At 41.2% G+C, this 14,071-nt stretch overlaps 2 protein-coding genes across 8 annotated transcripts in view; one reads left to right on the top strand and one right to left on the bottom strand.

Annotated features, from left to right (window-relative positions):
- On the bottom strand, nt 4,810-12,291 carry C10H15orf65 (chromosome 10 C15orf65 homolog). The gene is made up of 2 exons (XM_005685741.3): nt 11,993-12,291; nt 4,810-5,296 (listed from the first exon to the last, which is right to left on the bottom strand). The coding sequence occupies exons 1-2, from the start codon at nt 12,008-12,010 to the stop codon at nt 4,952-4,954; spliced, it is 363 nt and encodes a 120-aa protein (XP_005685798.1). The 5' UTR covers nt 12,011-12,291; the 3' UTR covers nt 4,810-4,951.
- The window catches only part of CCPG1 (cell cycle progression 1), a 40,968-nt gene continuing 39,177 nt past the window's right edge, over nt 12,281-14,071 (top strand). For 3 of the 7 annotated variants that reach the window (XM_018054233.1, XM_018054232.1, XM_018054235.1), the window contains exon 1: nt 12,446-12,563. The gene's annotated coding sequence lies outside the window, so the exon portion shown is untranslated. Of the gene's footprint in view, nt 12,564-14,071 lie in introns of all 7 variants that reach the window. The other 4 variants (XM_018054236.1, XM_018054234.1, XM_018054238.1 and 1 more) reach the window with 3 other exon arrangements.

Raw genomic sequence — 14,071 nt, 5'->3', positions numbered from 1 at the left:
AGGGGACGACAGAGGATGAGATGGCTGGATGGCATCACTGACTCGATGCACGTGAGTTTGATGAGTGTACTCCGGGAGTTGGTGATGAACAGGGAGGCCTGGTGTGCTGCGATTCTTGGGGTCGCAAAGAGTCGGACATGACTGAGCAACTGAACTGACCGAATTGAGCATGTAAATAAAATATTTATATAAGTAAGATTTATGTAACATAAATAATGTAAATGTTATACTTATATGGGGGCTTCCCTGGTGGCTCAGACATTAAAGAATTTGCCTGCAATGCAAACCCAGTTTCGATCTCTGGGTGGCATAGATCCCCTTGAGAAGGAACTGGCAAACCATTCCAGTATTTTTGCCTGGAGAATCGCATGGACAGAGGAGCCTGCAAGCTATAGTCCATGGAGTTGTGAAGAGTCGGACATGACTGAGCACCTAACATACATATATGGACATAAATATTTATGTGTAAATATGTACGCATTATGGTGTTGCTATTAGCCACTCGGTCGTGTCCAATTCTTTGCGATCCCAAGGACTGTAGTGACCAGGCTCCCCTATCCATGGGATTTTCCAGGCAAGAATACTGGAGTATGTTGCCATTCCCTTCTCCAGGACATCTTTCTGACCCATGGATCAAACCCTTGTCTACTGCTTTGCAGACAGACTCTTCACTGACAGAGCCACTGGGGAAACCCAACATAAATATTTATGTGTAAATATGTATACATAGAAGCCAGTGAGAGTGCTCACGATAGCACCTTCTTCAACGGCAATGCCAAAGAATGCTCAAACTGCCACACAATTGCACTCATCTCACACGCTAGCAAAGTAATGCTCAAAATTCTCCAAGCCAGGCTCCAACAGTATGTGGACTGTGAACTTCCAGATGTTCAAGCTGGATTTAGAAAAGGCAGAGGAATCAGATATCAAATTGCCAACATCCGTTGGCTCATCAAAAAAACAAGAGTTCCAGAAAAACATCTACTTTGCTTTATTGACTATGCCAAAGCCTTTGACTGTGTGGATCACAATGAACTGTGGAAAATTCTTCAAGAGATAGGAATACCAGACCAGCTGACCTGCTTCCTGAGAAATCTGTATGCAGGTCAGGAAGCAACAGTTAGAACTGAATATGTAACAACAGACTGGTTCCAAATCAGAAGAGGAGTAAGTCAAGGCTGTATATTGTCAGTCTGCTTATTTAACTTACATGCAGAGTACATCGTGAGAAACGCTGGGCTGGATGAAGCACAAGCTGGAATCAAAATTGCCAGGAGAAATATCAATAACCTCAAATATGCAGATGACACCGCACTTACAGCAGAAAGCAAAGAAGAACTAAAGAGCCTCTTGAAAGTGAAAGAGGAGAGTGAAAAAGTTGGCTTAAAGCCCAACATTCAGAAAACTAAGACCATGGCATCTAGTCCCATCACTTGATGGCAGATAGATGGGGAGACAATGGAAATAGTGAGAGGCTTTATTGTCTGGGCTCCAGAATCACTGCAGATGGTGACTGTAGCCATGAAATTAAAAGATGCTTCTTGCAGAAAAAGTTATGACCAACCTAGACAGCATATTAAAAAGCAGAGATGTTACTTTGCAAACAAATGTCCGTCTAGTCAAAGCTTTGGTTTTTCTAGTAGTCACGTATGGATGTTGGTCTAGAAAGAAAGCTGAGTGCCAAAGAATTGATGCTTTTGAACTGTGATGTTGGAGAAGACTCTTGAGAGTCCCTTGAACTGCAAGGAGATCCAACCAGTCCATGGTAAAGGAAATCAGTCCTGAATATTCATTAGAAGGACTGATGCTGAAGCTGAAACTCCAGTATTTTGGCCACCTGATGCGAAGAACTGACTGATTTGAAAAGACCCTGATGCTGGGAAAGATTGAAGGAGGGAGGAGAAGGGGACGACAGAGGATGAGATGGTTGGATGGCATTATCAACTCGCTGGACATGAGTTGGAGTAAGCTCTGGGAGTTGGTGATGGACAGAGAAGCCTAGTGTGCTGCAGTCCATGGGGTTGCAAAGAGTCAGACAGGACTGAGTGACTGAACTGACTTATGTACACATATTTTACATTTATATATTTATACATGTAAATAAGTATTTGTAAACATTTTTATATCTTGTTGTTCAGTTGGCCAGTCATGTCTGACTCTGCAAGACCATGGACTGCAGCATGCTGTATGTCTACATGGGTATGAATATATGTATATTACATATGTCAGTGTAACATAAAGACAGAAACATTTACTTTCTATAATCTTTATATATAAATGTGTATACAGGAGGAGAAGGGGACGACCGAGGATGAGATAGCTGGATGGTATCACGGACCTGATGGACGTGAGTCTGAGTGATGAACTCCAGGAGATGGTGATGGACAGGGAGGCCTGGCGTGTTGCGATTCATGGGGTCGCAAAGAGTCGGACACAACTGAGCGACTGAACTGAACTGAACTGATACATATTTATATGTATGTCTTTTGGTGTGTTTTCCCCTACTAGAATTTATTAGAATCTAACCTCCATGAAGCTGCTGCTACTGCAAAGTCGCTTCAGTTGTGTCCGACTTTTTGCGACCCCATGGACTGCAGCCTACCAGGCTCCTCAGCCCATGGGATTTTCCAGGCAAGAGTGCTGGAGTGGGTTGCTATTGCCTTCTCCGTCCATGAAGATAGGTGCCTAGAAATCCCTGGACTTTAATAGACACTGAATGACCACTTAATTGCATTCCAGACAACATGCTTGATTCCGTGATACTCATCTTTCTTAAGAATTTTAGCAACAGCAACAAAACCAAAAAAATGCCTAACCACCTATCGTAGTAAGGAACTTTTGGTTAACCTCTAGATTATACATGTTAAAAAGTTGACTTCACTTGCTACAAATCAGGCACCTACAGTGAAGGAGTAAAATGCCAGAGAAGTTTATGCCAGAGAAGTCTGGTAAACTCAAATTCTGTTGTATCATTCTCCTGGAAATCTTGTGCAGTCCCTTGATTTTTGATATTTCAGAGGAAGTTAACAAAGCCAATCTTTTTTTCTTTCCTGTGCCCATATCATATTTTGGGATATTTGAAAGAATTTCATGAGGCTGCAAAGTTTGAGCTGTTTCCTAAGATTCAACTTTTCTGTGTCCAACTTTTCTGATCCCCTAGTGACTCACAAGATTATTTTTTCTAATTGGTGTTAATATCCTGAACCTGAAACCAACAGGGAAAAATAAGAATAGTGATTCTGTTTTTTTTTCCAGTAAAGGAGTTTAGTTCCAATTGAACAGGAGGTTTCAACAGATGGCAGCTGAAATATATCTCTGTGTAGTGTAATTTCAGAGTTTAAAGAATTGTATAGGCCATCATTGGAGAAGGAAATGGCAACCCACTCCAGAAACTTTCCTAGAGAATCCCGTGGACAGAGGAGCCTGGTGGGCTGCTGTCCATAGGGTCACACAGAGTCGGGCACGAATGAAGCAGCTTAGTACACGTGCATGCATTGGAGAAGGAAATGGCAACCCACTCCAGTATTCTTGCCTGGAGAATCCCCGAGACGGAGGAGCCTGTTGGGCTGCCGTCTATGGGGTCGCACAGAGTCGGACACGACTGAAGTGACTTAGCAGCAGCAGCAGCAGCATAGGCCATCATCTACCACTGCTCATGCTCTGTGTTGAGGATGTATCAGAGTAATTGCATTTGTGAAAATGTGCAACATTCTTTCACATTTTTTTTTCTTTTATATGTAAGATTTCTTTTGCCTGGACTGATCTTTCCTTTGATTTGGCTTTACCTTCTCCAGGATGTTTCTTCTGACCTCCTTGTCTCTGTTCAAGCCAATTCTGTCTCTGTGTCTGAAAGACCTTTTATGTATTTTACATAAATTATCACACATTATTAATTTGCTAATCTCATTTCCCCCAAATATTGTTTATTGAAACAATAAAACAAACTCTTTTATTTCTGTGTTCAGTTTGCATCTTATTTGTTGTTGTTTAGTCGCTTAAGTCATGTACGAATCTTTTGTGACCCCCGTGGACTGTAGCCTGCCAGGGTCCCCTGTCCATGGAATTTTCTATGCAAGAATACTGGAGTGGGTTGCCATTTCCTTCTCCAGGGGATCTTCCCAGCCCAAGGATCAAACTCGTGTCTCCTGCATTGGTAGGCAGGTTCTTCCCACTGAGCCACCAGGGAAGCCCATTCATTTTGTATAGTGCCTGCAAGTAGGTGTTCAATAACTGAATGAAAGAATTTCAAGTCCTCTCTTCCACCAGCTTAGCAGTGAGAACTAACATTTCCCCGGGTTCTAAGCTATTAGTTGAAGTAACAGAAAAGAATTTCTCATCAGAATCTTCCTTAATTTGGTTTTTCTCATTAGAATTCCTGTGTGCCTTTGTCTGGGTAGATATACTCAGTAGACAAGTTGAGATCGTGAAAACATTTTGAAGTTTTGGGACTACATGAGCTAAATAAAGCTGCTGCTGCTAAGTCTCTCAGTTGTGTCCAACTCTGTGTGACCCCATAGACAGCAGCCCACCAGGCTCCACTGTCCCTGGGATTCTCCAGGCAAGAACACTGGAGTGGGTTGCCATTTCCTTCTCCAGTGCATGAAAGTGAAAAGTGAAAGTGAAGTCGCTCAGTCATTTCTGACTCTTAGCAACCCCATGGACTGCAGCCCGCCAGGCTCCTCCGTCCATGGGATTTTCCAGGCAAGAGGACTGGAGTGGGGTGCCAAATAAAGCTAGGTATAATAAAATGCTTTCTAACGTTTATTCTGTTTTGAACACATTTTTATTTAAGAAGTCAGTGTCATTCACTTATCAGTTGAAATGCTTTATTTGTCAAAGGTATTTTTTAAAATTACTTGAAGACTTTTTTATATTTCAAATTAGATATCCCAGTCTTAGATTTAAAACTCATTTTTCCTGAATATATTTTCTCTTTAAGAGTAACATACTTTCATAGAGTGTGTTGAAAATTAGGGAAATCAAGGGTTCTTGTTCTGTCAGGTGCAGTGTTTAGAGTGTTATTTTGATAAAATCCAGTTGCTCTGATATGACTAGAAAATACTTGCTCCCTTGGATTATAATAGCAGGGGAAAAACTGTGGCATAGGTAAAAATTCACCATAATTACTTGAATTGGTTTTATACATAATCATCTTGGGTTTTGATAGTGAGGTAGTCGTATGGAGTGTCTTTGGATCCAACATACATGAAAACACCGGATTGCCAGGATTCACACAAGGAGGCAGTTCAGGTTTCATTTCTGTGTCTGAATTTGAAGCTGAAGTACTTTTCTTATCCTAAAAGATAAATGCATAAAGTAATTATCAATTATACAGTTCTGAAACAAAGAAAACAATTATTTAAACTAAGCCCTAACCTTTTTTATACAACTCATAAATATTGACTGGAAAAAGATCAAAGATTTGAATGTAAGATCTGATACCATAAAACTCCTAGAAGAAAACATAGGGACAAAGGTCCTTGGAGGTGGCCTTAGTAATGATTTTTAGATATGGCAACAAAACTACAAACAACAAAAGCAAAAATCAATAAATGTGGCTACAACAAACTAAAAAGCTTCCATACAGCACAAAAACAGCAGAATGAAGAGGTAACCTTGGAATGGGAAAACATATGTGCAAACCATATATCAGATAAGGGGTTAACTTCTAAAATATCTTAAGAACTCATACAATTCAGTGGCAAAACACCAAGCAATATAATTAAATAATGGGCAGAGGATCTGAACAGACATTTCCCTCAAAGACACAGAGATAACTAACAAGTACATGAAAAGATGTTGAACATTCCCAGTCATCAGAGAAATGCAGACCTAAACCACAATATGATGTCACTCCACACCTGAAGAATGGCTATTATCAAAAAGTTAAGAGAGAATAAGAGTTGAGGATGTGGAGAAAAGGGAACTGTTGGTGGAAATGTAAATTGGTAAAAAACTAAAGATAGAACTACCATATGATCCAGCAGTTTCACTTCTTAGATATCCAAAGGAAATGAAATCACATCTTGAAGAGATATCTGCACTCCCATGTTCATTGCAGCATTATGCATAATAGCTAAGACATGGAAACAAGTATTCATCAACAGATGCATGGATGGAGAAACACACACAGAATGGAGTACTATCAGTCATAATAAAAGAGTCCTGCCATTTGCAGCAATATCTAGGACCTTGAAATCATTATGTTAAGTGAAGTAAATCAGAGAAAGACAAATGTTGTATGATCTCACATATATGTAGACTCTTAAAAAATCAAACAGCAGAATGGTAGTTATCAGGGGCTGGGTATGGAGGTAAATGTAGAGATGATGGTCAAAGAATACCAACTTTCAGTTGTAAGAAGAGTAAGTTCTAGGGACGTAACATAGTATGGTTACTGCCATTAACAATACTGTATTTGAAAGTTTGAGAGTAGATGTTCTCACCACACTCACACAGAAAAATTTGTAATTATGTGAGGTGATGGATGTATCAGCTAATCATACTGTGTTAATCATTTCACAGTATATACCAAAGCATCATGTTGTACCCCCTACTGCTGCTGCGAAGTCACTTCAGTCATGTCCGACTCTGTGCAACCCCATAGACAGCAGCCCACCAGGCTCCCCCGTTCCTGGGATTCTCCAGGCAAGAACACTGGAGTAGGTTGCCATTTCCTCTCCAATGCATGAAAGTGAAAAGTGAAAGGGAAGTCGCTCAGCCGTGTCCGCCTCTTAGCGACCCCATGTACTGCAGCCTACCAGGCTCCTCTGCCCATGGGGTTTTCCAGGCAAGAGTACTGGAGTGGGGTGCCATTGCCTTCTCCGGTTGTACCCCGTAAACTTACACAAATGTTATGTCAGTTATACCTCAATAAAGCTAGAAAAACAGAAGAAAACAAAAACAGTCCCATCTACTCTCCTTTTGGGAGTCCTTTTCTCTTGAGGACATGGAAGAGTACCCATTATATTATATTGGCTTCCTTGGACTACAAGGAGATCAAACCAGTCACTCCTAAAGGAGATCAACCATGAATATTCATTGGAAAGATTGATGCTAAAGGTGAAGCTCCAGTACTTTGGCCACCTGATGGGAAGAGCCAGCTCACTGGAAAAGACCCGGATGCTGGGAAAGACTGAAGGCAAAAGAAGAGGGCAAAAGAGATGGTTAGATAGCATTACTGACTCAATGGACATGAACTTGAGAAAACTGGGAGATAGTGGAGGACAGGGAAGCCTGCTGTGCTGCAGTCCATGGGGTTACAGAGAGCCAGACACAACTTAGTGACTGAACAATATATATATATATATCACGTATATATATATGTAAGGGCTTCCCTGGTGGCTCAGATGGTAAAGAATCTATCTGCAATGCGGGAGACCTGGGTTCAATACCTGGGTAAGGAAGATCCCCTGGAGGAGGGCATGGCAACGCACATCAGTATTCCTGTCTGGAGAATCTCCATGGACCGAGGAACCTGGCAGGTTACGTCCCATGGGGTCACAAAGAGTCGGACAGGACTGAGCAACTAAGCACATATATATTAAATTTATATACATTTCAACTATATATGTCTGTACAGAGCAAACTTGTCAAAAGTATGTACAAGATAAATTTTAAAAATCCCATACTAGAACTGTGAGAACTTATAAAAATGTAAATTATAGAATAAAATGCAATAGATATAGTTCAAAGAGGGCGTACAGTTGAATTTTAGAGTGAAAAAGGAACAAGATAAACATTCAGCAATCTTAACCTTGTGGATCTTTGCTTTGTGTATTAAGCAAATAATTACACAACAACCAATTACAACTGTGGTAAATGCTATGAACAACAACAAAAAAAAATCAAGGTATTTATGAAGACTCAGTGGGGTTCTAATCTAGTGTGAGGGCCTAGGAAGGCCATTCTGGTGAAGTGTCGTTGAATCTAACACTGGAAGGCAAGGAAGGAAAAGATAGAAAAGGGCACAGAGAAAAAGCATGGCCCAAGTGGAGTGAAAATGGCTCGAGATGATGAGAGAGGGGCAGGGGCAGAACCTGAAGGGTCTGGTTGACTATGTGAGAAGTTTGGATCTTTATGGTAAAAGCAATGGAAAGCTATTGAAGAGTTTTAAAGAGAAACATGTCATGATGTAACATAATTTTTAGGATGATTACTTGGCTGTCAGAGCCTTGAATGGATGTGGAGAGGAGCTTCAGTAGTCCATGTGACTGACGATGATGATTTCTAGAAAGATGGTGGTACAGAGCGACTAGGAAATAAATTTGAGACATATTTTGAAAGTAGAATCCATAGGACCTGGTGGATGTGGATGGAGAGGAAGAGGGACATATCAAGGAAGACCCCAGATTTCTGGACAAACATTTGGGTAGATGGCCATTTGCTACAATTTGTAACTAACATACATAATAAATTTAATAAATATTCAAAATAATTAAGCTATCTGGGGGGGGGGGGAGGGAGCCAGACAGTAAAAAGAATGAATACAAAAGTGATATTTTCTAGCACATGAACATAACATGCTTTATCTTCAGTAAAGTCATGTCCATTAAAATCAACAAGTTTCAATCATGAAGGTGAAATTCACATGGAACAGACTACGGACCTTATTTATCACTCATTCAACAAATACTGAGTACCTACTGTGTGCCACACATTGTTAGATGCTGGAAAAATAGTGATTAAAAATCTGAAGTTCCACATTTTATTGTATAGGAGATAAACACATAGGAAACCAGCTCAATAATGTTGGGAAATTGGTTAGTTATTTTTTAAAAGGGTAGGTCTTCACCTTCAAAATTAGGTGTAACCAGTTCTAGGTTCTGATGTTGCCAGTAATAAAAGCTGCATGACTTTGATGAAGTTACTTTGCAAGGATTCTATATATATAAACATAAAACAGAGGAGATGCATTAGATAGGTTTCCTAATCTGAGGATATAAGGGCTCTCCAAATGTAGCCATAGGAAAGTGATTTTCAGTTATTTGAAAAACATGAAGAGTGTACATTTACTTGTGATAAGGCCCTGAAAAATGCATTCTGTGGGGTCCATGTCAGCAAAAAATTTTGGCAATTAAAAAAAAAAAAACCCAAATTGGCAATTTCTGAAATACTTAACATCTAAGTACTTTCAGATCAGAAATTATAATCTAACCTTACAGAGAGGTTGGCAGGGTATAGTGTGTGCTTGCATGCGTGCTAAGTTGCTTCAGTCCTGTCTGGTTCTTTGCAGCCTTATGGACTGTAGCCCACCAGGCTCCTCTGTCTGTAGGGATTCTTCAGGCAAGAGTACTGGAGTGGGTTGTTGTGCCTGCCTCCAGGGGATCTTCCTGACCCAGGGATTGAACCCACCTCTCGTTTGTCTCCTGCATTGGCAGGCAGTCTTTTTACCACTGGTGCCACCTGGAAAGCCCCAGGGTACTGTAATTGTGACTTTTTAAGGTTGAATTAAATAGAAGGTTGCTTATATGCATTAACATTCTTTTTCTTTGAAGACTTTATAGTAGATTCTGTGATTCATGAGGCTCAGACCCTTTAAGAATTCTAAATTCTTAAAACTAGCAAGCATAAAGTCTCGGTTTCTCCAACTCTAAAATGGAGGAAAGAATATTGGCCACGTTGTGTCAGGATCAAATTTGGGTCAGATTAATTTGGTTTCTCTTAAAATAAGCCAGCTCACTCTGAATTCCTGGGTGATTCCACTTAATGTCTCAGCAAAATTGTTTCCCACTATCAGAAACCTATTTGTTTTGAAATCTTTAGTTCTAGTCTGCAAATGTGTGAAGTATTTACTCCACCTTCTATTTTTTATAGCTTCAAAATTTAGACTTTATTATTTTATATTCACATTTAATGGATGTAATTTGAAATGTTAAAATTCATAATCCACTTTTGTTCACATTTGAAGAAGTATGATAGTATTAGGGGAGTAGCACAAGACAAGAACTGTGTGACTTTCAATCCTTTATCATCACTGCACCTTTGTTTTTATATTGTCTGTAAAACTGGTTAAAAAATTTTGCTATAGTTGCTGTGGTTGGAAAGTGAAAGAAAATCAGATGTAAATGATACATTACTATATAAATGGAACCAATTTTTATCATTTTCTTTTTTGAAAGTATACCTCAATGCATATGCACCATCTTCCACAATTCAGTTCTGAAACTTACAGGTTAAGAACATTTACACTAGTATGCTCCCATTTACTAACACTCATTATCTTGTAGGAAGCTGGCAAAGCTGGAAATAAAACTCATCAGATCTTGCTATTTATCCTTTTTAACACTGCTTATTAAATTGTTTTAAATATCCAGAGCAGAGACATTGGAGCAGAGTAAGTCGCCAGAATGTTATGGCATTCTGACAACAGGTCACTTTGTCTCAAAATGTCAAGGTTCCCACGATTCTTAAGTAGGAGGTGCTGCTTTGTGACTTGTGAGAGAAAGTACCAATCCTGATTTAATTTATGGACACCAGTCAGGTTGCCCAGGGCAACCTCACTCACAAAGGTTGTGACTTTCAAATTACCCTCTGCAACTGGCTCTGAAATTCGGATCAACTTTGACTCCACATGTAATAGAGAAAACAGAATGTAGTCAAAATAGAAGACAAATGAGCTGAAAAATTTTGTTGGCATAATCTGTACCATACAATCTGTAGAAGTTTCTGTCCACCTAAATCTTTTGTACCTCCAGAACAATTCACAAATGTTTATGGACTTTGAAATAAAATAGAAATACCCATCACTTTTACTTTATATCCTAGGTCCTCACTGCAGCTTTCTTATTTAGGTTTGCTGCTAAGTCACTTCAGTCGTGTCTGACTTTGTGCGACCCCACAGACGGCAGCCCACCAGGCTCCCCCGTCCCTGGCATTCTCCAGGCAAGAACACTGGACTGGGTTGCCATTTCCTTCTCCAATGCACGAAAGTGAAAAGTCGAAGTGAAGTCGCTCAGTCGTGTTCGATCCTCAGCGACCCCATGGAGTGCAGCCTACCAGGCTTCTCCATCCATGGGATTTTCCAGGCGAGAGTACTGGAGTGGAGTGCCATTGCCTTCTCCGTATTTAGGTTTAGCCCTTTTCAAATCTCATATTCTTGAAATGTGGAGTTCAAAACAGATACATTAAAAACAAAAGAGCCTAATAGAAAGAATAATAAAGATTAAATTCTCTGCTAGATTACACACTGAGTAAGCGACTGTTACTGAAGGATAAGAAGAAGGTTAATGAAAATTATAAATGAATCTTTTAAAATCAATTAAGTACCTTGAATGAAATCTACAAATAAATGGTATTGGCTTTCTTACTAATACTCAGGCTCTCCTAGAATTAGAGAAGACTAGGCCACTGACTTTTGCAAGTCTTTTGTTATAAACACACATTTTTATAAATAACAACAAGCCATTGAAATAATAAAAATGCCCATTATAGAAGCTGTAATTATAACATTAAAAGTGCTTTTTCTTCTTTGGTTTTGGTTTCACAGTTGATGTTAATCACAGTAACACCAAAAGCAAAAAATCCCTTAAAGCCTAATTTTTAGGTACCTTTTGTTTCTCCTCAGGCCCAACCATCCTTGTTCATGTTAAAAAATAATTTTTGGCCACAATTAGGGACAGAGAATTAAACCTTAACTTTCTACTGTTTCTATCAACAGTGATATAAATGCATCATATTCTTTCGCCCCCTCATATCCTTTTTTGAACAAGACACAATGTAAACAAATGTGAATTAACAAGGCACGTTTTTCTTGTTCAAAACCATCATCCCATTTTGCAGTGGGGTATGTGTTGCATACCATCCCCAATCATCTTTATACCTTCAGAGGCAATTCCGGCTTAATGCAATGCATGTTACATCCGTGTAGTCCAGTGATTGCCTACAAAACTGGTTTTTTTGGAGCGTGGGGTGGGTGGGAATGCGAGGTGCCCCAAATTTATAGTAAAGAGTAGCAACAGTCAAAAACGTCCAGCCCTCTGCCCAAACCCACCCAGTCGCACTCGGTCATTCTCGACGTCTTCTTTATTTTTTCCGCAAACGCAGTGTTTTCCTGCAGCTGATGGCAAGAAGGCCAGCGAGTACCGAGAGGACGTGGCCCTTTTTCTACACCCAATTGAAGCAGTAAAGAACTGTTGAGCGGTCGGCTGGATCAATACGCATAAACTAATCCGGCTAATCCCAGGAGCGGTCCTCCAGGGTGGAATCCGGCCAAGTGGTTGTAGCAGCCCGTCTCCATAGTAACCGGCCGCGGAGCCTCTCCAGCGCCGGGGCCCGGATGTTGTCAGGCTCTCGGCCGCGGGGCCCAGCTTCCAGCAGCTTCCCGGCCGCGGTTGCGCTCCTCTTCGGGAGTCGTAGTTCTTCACTAGGCCGCCGCCCGGTATGAGGCGCGGACCGGACTACGAGTCCCGGCATGCGCCGCGGCGCCCCGCCGGCCGCCGCCTCCCGGCTGCGGACGCCTGTGAGCAGGTTGTTTTTATGAGAGGCGTCACTGCTCTTGGAGTTCTGACCGCCGCCACCGCGCCAGCCAGCGCCGTCGGGCGGAGGTGGCGCTGCCCCTTCAGGTAAGGTCCTGGGCGGGTTTGGACCCAGGGAGGGGAGTCCGCGCCGACTGTCGCGGTTCTTGTGTCAGTCGTCTGGTGGAGGTATTCGTGGGGTCTCAGATGAGGGGAGGCTTGACCCTTAGGCTCTCGGCGTTTGCGGCCGCCTGGGTGGCCCCTCAGAACGCGGGGCCGCAGCCCCCGCGGCGGAGCAGATCCCCAGGCGTCCGGTCCGGTGGCCCTGCATCCTCGGTTTCCAGCGTGCAGACGCGAGCGGAGCGCCGGGGTTGTCGGGGAGCCGTCGGTCCGCGGGACGCACCCGCCTTCCTCCACTGGGCTGGCTTAAGGCTCTTCTCGGTCCTGATTGATGAGAATCCATATGGTAAAGATGTTGTGTGCGTCACCCCGCCGGCTTTTCAGCCAGCCGGTCTTTTTTGGTGACGTTTGAGCCTCGTGATGCCAGGAACAGAAAGATTAAATAATGCATTTGAGATTTCTGCTTGTCTGATAATCACCAAATCTCCCTAACCCCCCCACCTCCGTCCCCTTCCTAATCGATAAGCACCCCACGTAGCATCAGTCCACACCGTGTCTTGTACGCGTTACCTGTTTGTTTCATGAGTCCAACTTTTTGCCATTGGGAGCGCCAGTTTTGACGAACTCGGCCGATTAGGCACTTTGTTGAGCGGGTGAAATTGGTGCTACTTCAGTCTAGCTTTATTAAGTAATGGAATGGAGCCTTCTTGTAGCTAGACTAGGTAATTATTTTAGTACCGCAAATTTTAGGAAATTTGCCTCCAGTAAGGTCACAGCTACTGACTAGTACTTGAAACGTCATTATTAGCGCATCATTTTTTTGGTGTCAAGTTTGAATCTTATCAGGCCCCGCATTTCTCAGGGGGCTATTTATCACATCTCGGACGCTAGTGTGAATGGTTTACAATTCTTTTCTACGCTATGGTCATAAAGGGGAAGGGAAGGGAGAAAATGAGGGGATTATTTTTAATTTTTAATCTTTTACCCCAACCTAAGGATTGTCTAAAGAATTCTAGTTAAAGAATCCATTAAAAATCGCTCTCTAATAATAATTAAGGGTGTAGGAAATACTAGTTTTTAAATGAAAATAGGTTAGAAAGTAGTGTAATTCTTATTTTGTTTACTACATGTGTTTAAGAAATAAGACTCAAAGGAGAGTCATAGTTATGAAAGTGATTAGATGATGCAACTACAATTTTTTTTTACACTTTTTAGTATTTTCCAAATTTTCTATAGGCAAAATTTAATTTAAAAAAAGGGATACAGATAAAGCAATTCCAGTTATGTAAACTCTTTAAACATTAATTTTAAAAAGCAAGTAACAACAAACAACATAGGCAGAGCTCCTGTTACTGCATCCACAAACTGTGAATAACAAGTTTAAATGTAAGTTATTTGTGGAGAAGTGACAAGAAATGCTTTGGTTGGACTGGAAAAGAAAACAAAAAAGTATGACACATTCTCAACATTTGTACATCTCATCTTGATGTGTTGTT

This window comes from Capra hircus, chromosome 10 (assembly GCF_001704415.2).
Source record: "Capra hircus breed San Clemente chromosome 10, ASM170441v1, whole genome shotgun sequence".
NCBI lineage: Eukaryota > Metazoa > Chordata > Mammalia > Artiodactyla > Bovidae > Capra > Capra hircus.
This window is presented reverse-complemented; position numbering and strand designations above follow the sequence as displayed.